The sequence below is a fragment of the Notechis scutatus genome, chromosome 11 (genome assembly GCF_049901735.1).
Source record: "Notechis scutatus isolate UNSWTSFEM ecotype Mainland chromosome 11, rNotScu1.2, whole genome shotgun sequence".
Classification (NCBI taxonomy): Eukaryota; Metazoa; Chordata; class Lepidosauria; order Squamata; family Elapidae; genus Notechis; species Notechis scutatus.
Window position 1 is genome coordinate 1754001 of NC_142019.1, and position 6000 is coordinate 1760000.

A 6000-nucleotide genomic window follows, 5' to 3' on the forward strand; every position below is an offset into this window, starting at 1 on the left:
ACAGAACACACCAAGACACAAACCAGGATTTATAAGCCAGCATTCCTGGGATCATTCCATAGAATCAAATCAAAGGTTGGTCAAAGTTTGTGTCTGATCAAAGCTGGTCTTCAGGCAGCTTTGAGGATGTAAAATATGAGCAACTCTGTAGTAATTCTGGGGACCAGGCAGCCTTTCCAAACCCAGAGATCTGAAATAACTATTATTACTTTGCATCCAACCTCAATCTCTTGAGAAACAGTCATTTCTACTCGGTGTTGCAAGACCCAAAAGAGGAACAATTTGGTAAAGATGATTAGTATTTTTTGACTCTCTGGCACAGAAACTAAAACCAAGAGACAAACTCTTGCAGAGAACCTGTTTCACTTACTTGGCTGTTTTCTAAGTGTCACCAAGCCATTTTGAAGGCTACGGCTACTGTTTTCATAGCCGGTTTCTCTCAAAGAACCAGGAATTGATGCTACACTTCTGGGGCGCAATTTCCCAAGGAAATCTGGGGATCAAAAACTAAATAGATGGCTCTGGAGCCCAGGCGGCACTGTGGGATTAAGTTTCCAAACTGTGCTGTACAAAGACACTGCTTTGAAGACACCTGTGAGAACCCAATACTGGTAGACCTCGACATATGACAAAAATGATCCTAAAATTTAAGTTGTTAAGTGAGACATTTGTTAAGGGAGTTGTGAGTCTTAAAATAAGACAACTTGTGGCAATTCGGGAGTTGTGGAATGAAGCAAACAAGTTAAATTAGTTCAATGTGAAACTGCAATTTTTCTGCCTCTTGACTAATCTCCCCGGAAAACATTTTACGACGTTTCTCGGAAATATTTCAGGCAAATCTTGTCCCCTATCATGTACACACTTATCTATTCATGTAATAAAGGAAGGAAACCAGATCAGGGTTGTTCAACTTGCATGCAACTAAATAAACAAACCCAAACCCCAAGAAGTCCTTTAGTACAAAATTACTAAATTTGGGAGCAGGAAGAAGGAAGATGCATGTTGAAAGCAGATCAAATAGTTGAGGGGGGTTGGACAGCCCTTTGAGGGAGGCAAGGATCATAGGATTGGTACTTTATTGATGTATGGGTATAATGACAAGGAAGGAAGGAAGGAAGGAAGGAAGGAAGGAAGGAAGGAAGGAAGGAAGACTTTCTTACCCATCAATACACTAAATATAGCCAAGAAATGCTTCTTTTGAGTTTCTTTCTCACACTTGTTTCATTCTCTGGACTGTTTTATCCAATGTTTCACAATCTTGGCACATTTAAGAGGGATGAATTTCAACCTCCATGCCGGCTGGAGAATTCTGGGAGTTGAAGTCCACCTCTTGGAGAAGAGATGAAACCGATGTCACCACTTGTCCAAGGAAATCCACTTTTGTCCAGGAAATCACCTCCACGGAAGACTAAAACTACAATGACCGAGAAAGGCTCTAGTTTATTTTATTTATTCGTTCATTCAATTTAAATGTGGCCCATCCTATCTGGAGGCGATTACAATCGTAATAATATTGCCATATAATAACAGAATCTTGCAAAACCGATAGTGCTGTGCCACCTCCTCCTTCTTATAGGAGGTGTCTACCTGGGATATTTCACAGGGCTTAAAGAAAAAATTAGCCTTGTTTAGCCAGTTCTTGCATGTTTCTATCCAGGACTTTTTCCTCTGTAATATCTTTCTCTGGTACTATTTAAATTCTGCGGGTTGCAGATCCAAGAACCAATTCAGCCACGGGCAGAGGGATCCCCATAAAATGGAATTTAATGAGATTTAATCAACGTTTCCAAGGCTGTTTATGCCTCGTGTTCAGCCCTGAGATCTGGGAGCAGGAGCTACAGAAGGTTGCCATGCCAAGAAATAAGATCATAATCCTTTCTTAGTAAGCAAGGTTGATTCAGCTGGCACGGAAATCCTTTGGAGACCTCATAATCCCATCTTGGGAATCAGGCTGTGTGTCTTTATTATGTCATTCCCATCTGGGCTTGGCTGTTTGATCTGACATAACTCCTTTAACAGAGATTAGACACACGCGGTACACAAATATACAACACTAACTCTCACACTGTGCAGTTAGATTCATCTCACAGTTGCAATTGTCATCCGGATTGAGAAGGGTTCTGGATCAGAGAACCCCTCCAAGGATGACAAAAGGAAAAAAGACTCGGTTAAATTAATGGATCATGCAGAAGAGATCCAAAACCTCCAGCTCCAGGAGCAGTCTACCACTGAATAACAATCCCTTGATATTCATTCCTTCTCTCTTATGACACTCTGACCTGATTGGCTGAATGGGGAGGGTCAATTTCCCTCCCAAGAGTTTTTAAAGCCATACCCAACAAACTCTGGTTAAGTGGAAGTGAAATTGCCTTCATCTGGTCAAAATAGATATTTTGATTTCAATATTTGATTATGGAGAATCAAAATCACGTGAAATATGAGTACTGTATTTATAAAACCTTCGTGAGGCCAAACCCGGAATACTGCATCCAGTTTTGGTCACTGCATTACCAAAGAAAGACATCGAGACTTTGGAAAAAGTGCAAAGAAAGAAACAAAGTTGATTAAAGGTTTGGAGGACTAAACCATATGAAAAATGGCTGCAGGAACTGGGTATGGCCAGTCTAGAGAAAAAAAGGACTAGGGGAGACATGATAGCAGAGTTCCAGTATTTGAGGGGCTGCCACAAAGAAGAAGGGGGTCAAGCTATTCTCCAGAGCACCAGAAGGAAAGACAAGGAACAATGGATGGAAACTAATCAAGGAGGGAAGCAACCTGGAACTAAGGAGAAATTTCCTAACAGTGAGGTCACTTAACCAGTGGAACAGAAGTTGTGGGTTCCTCATCACTGGAAGCTTTTAAAGAAGAGATTGCACAGTCACTTGCTGAAAGGTGTAGGATGTCCTGTTGAGCAGGGGGCTGGACTAGAAGACCTCCAGGGACCCTTCCAGCTCTATTCTGATTGGTCATCCTCGGTTTCTTTGGGCCAAGGTGTGAATTGATAATGTCTATTGGAATTGATGGTTATACAGATCCTTATGGATGCCTCCTAGTGAAGGTACAGATCTTGGAAGCAGGAGAATGAGAGAAAGTGTGCTTCCTTAACACACTGTGGAAATGCACATAACCACACACATTTTAGGAAAACATTAAAATCTTCCCCCCGGCAATTGAACTGCCAGTGGCCAAGTTAATGGAAGTAACCAGGAATGGATAAAAACCGATTTGGCAACCCTGTGCGACCACAAAAATATAATAGAAAGAGGATGCATCCCCCCCCCCAAAAAAATCAATAACCTCAGGTACATTCACGGATCATTTTAGCCCGGGTATAAATCTCACATCATCAGCGAGACTTTGCTGAGCCCATTAAGAGCACCTTAAAGAAGACGTTATTTTGACCTCTCAAAAAGTAAAGCTACAGGTGAGTTAAAAGCAGGCTAACCAATAAACTCTCCATCCACCTGGCATTCCCACATACCTAGAAGGCCACGGGTGAGAAAAAGTTCAACCAGAATATAGAATAGAATAGAATAGAATAGAATAGAATAGAATAGAATAGAATAGAATAGAATGGAATGGAATGGAATGGAATGGAATGGAATAGAATAGAATAGAATAGAATAGAATAGAATAGAATAGAATAGAATAGAATATGGAATGGAATGGAATGGAATGGAATAGAATAGAATAGAATATGGAATGGAATGGAATGGAATGGAATGGAATGGAATGGAATGGAATAGAATAGAATAGAATAGAACAGAATAGAAAATAGAATAGAATAGAACAGAACAGAACAGAACAGAACAGAACAGAAAATAGAATAGAATATGGAATGGAATAGAATAGAATAGGAATAGAACAGAACAGAACAGAACAGAATAGAAAATAAATAGAATAGAATAAGAATTAGAATTAGAATTAGAATTAGAATTAGAATAGAATAGAATAGAATAGAATAGAATAGAATAGAATAGAATAGAATAGAATAGAATAAATAGAATAGAATAGAATAGAATTTAGAATAGAATAGAATAGAATAGAATAGAATAGAATAGAATAGAACAGCAAATAGAATAGAATAGAATAGTATACAATAGAAAATAGAATAGAATAGAATAGAATAGAATAGAATAGAATAGAATAGAATAGAATAGAATAGAATAGAATTCTTTATTGGCCAAGTGTGATTGGAAACACAAGGAATTTGACTTTGGTGCATAAGCTCTCAGCGTACATAAAAAAATACATTCATCAAGAAGCATAAGATACAACGCTGAGTGATTGTCATAGGATGCTAAATAAGCAATCAAATCATACTAGGAAGCTAAACAAAACAATATAAACCGTAAAGATACAAGTAGCAAGGTTACAGTCATAAGTAAAAGGAGATAGGTAATAGGAAGGATGAGAAGCATATGAACTCGTCCCTAAAAGTAATCAATGCTTGCACCTCCCTTGGTGACCTATTACAGAGAGTATTGAAGAGCAAATGAATCTTTCTAGGTTGAAATGAGAGAGCGATCCAGGAGTTTAGAAAGAATGGATGTGGTTTTTTAAAAATCCTTGCTCGTTCTCTCGTTTCCCGGCAGGTCCCGTAGAAACCCCTGTGGATGTGTACCCTCCCCTTGCCATCTTCAGAGCTGGAGAGGTAAGGGGTTTGTTTTGGGTTTGTTTTGGGTTTGTTTTTTCCCCCTGTTTCCCACCCTCAAAACAAGATTGTTACGAAAAGAGATGCTGCCGAGAAAGTTTATCCTTGCGATACCAAGGTGAGTCAACGGAACGGAACGGACTAAGTTTGTGGCCAACGCAGGCAGGGCAGCGGGTACACATCCTTCTTCGGAGGAAGGCAAAGCCAGTTCGCCCTGATGACATTAGCTAGTTTGGTCCAGAGATGTTCGCAAGCAATCAAAACCAACGAGCTCCACAAGGATTCCCAAAGGTTGCTTTGTTTTTTACTCTGGTTCCATCTCCCAGCTGGGTTCAGGATGATGGACACCGTTTCTGCCTCTTTTCTTCCTAACCTTAAAGGATGCCTTTGAAAGGATGGCGTTTGGGTCCTCTCTGCTAGAGAGACAAGAAGGCGCCCAAGACGTAGCAACTCGGGGCTCCCAGATCCAGACCAACCAAAGGCCAAGTCAACATCCCAACAGCCAGTTTGGGATAGATGGTTGGGATTGATAGTCCCAAAACACCCTAGATTTAATCATGGTGACACCCACAGACCCCAATGCATTCATTTCTTGGACTCCTCCTCCTTTTAGAGGGAAATGGGGGGAAGTAAACTCCAAACTTGCCAGCCAGGTCCTCTCTAGAAGTCTTGAGTAGCCTTCAAATGACTCCAAAAATATTTGGCCAGTGTGACTCCAAGACTTCCTTCCTTCCTTCCTTCCTTCCTTCCTTCCTTCCTTCCTTCCTTCCCTTCCTTCCTTCCTTCCTTCCTTCCTTTCCTTTCCTTTCCTTTCCTTTCCTTTCTTTTTCTTTCTTTCTTTCTTTTCTTCCTTCCTCTCCCTCCCTTGTTCCTTTCTTTCTTTCTTTCTTTCTTTCTTTCTTTCTTTCTTTCTTTCTTTCTTTCTTTCTTTCTTTCTTCTTTCCTTCTTTCCTCTCTCCCTCCCTCTTTCCTTCCTTCCTTTCCTATCTTTCTTTCTTTCCTTCCTCCCTGTCTCCCTCCTTCCTTCCCTCCTTCCTTTCCTATCTTCTTCCCTCCTTTCCTATCTTTCTTTCTTTCCCTCCTTCTCCCTCCCTTCTTTCCTATGTTCTTACTTTCCTTCCTTCCTTCTTTCCTCCCGTCCTGTCTCTCTCCCTCCTTCCCTCCCTCCTTATCTTCTTCCCTCCCTTCCTATCTTGCTCTCTCTTTCTTTCTTTCCTATCTTCTCTGCCTGTCTCTCTCTCTCTCTATTTCTTTCTTTCTTATCATCTCTCTCTCTTACTTTCCTATCTTCTCTCTTTCTTTCTTTCTTTCTTTCTTTCTTTCTTTCTTTCTTTTCTTTCTTTCTT

General features: G+C 40.4%; 1 protein-coding gene across 2 annotated transcripts in view; it reads right to left on the reverse strand.

Moving 5' to 3' along the window:
• Positions 1-6000, reverse strand: part of SEMA7A (semaphorin 7A (JohnMiltonHagen blood group)) — a 39063-nt gene that overhangs the window by 31511 nt on the left and 1552 nt on the right. The window contains exon 1 of one of the 2 annotated variants that reach the window (XM_087972538.1): positions 1161-1179. The exons of the other annotated variant lie outside the window; for it this stretch is intronic. Within the exon in view, the coding sequence (XP_087828664.1) occupies positions 1161-1164 (4 nt within the window). The 5' untranslated portion in view covers positions 1165-1179. Of the gene's footprint in view, positions 1-1160; positions 1180-6000 lie in introns of those variants that run through there. 2 annotated transcript variants of the gene reach the window in all.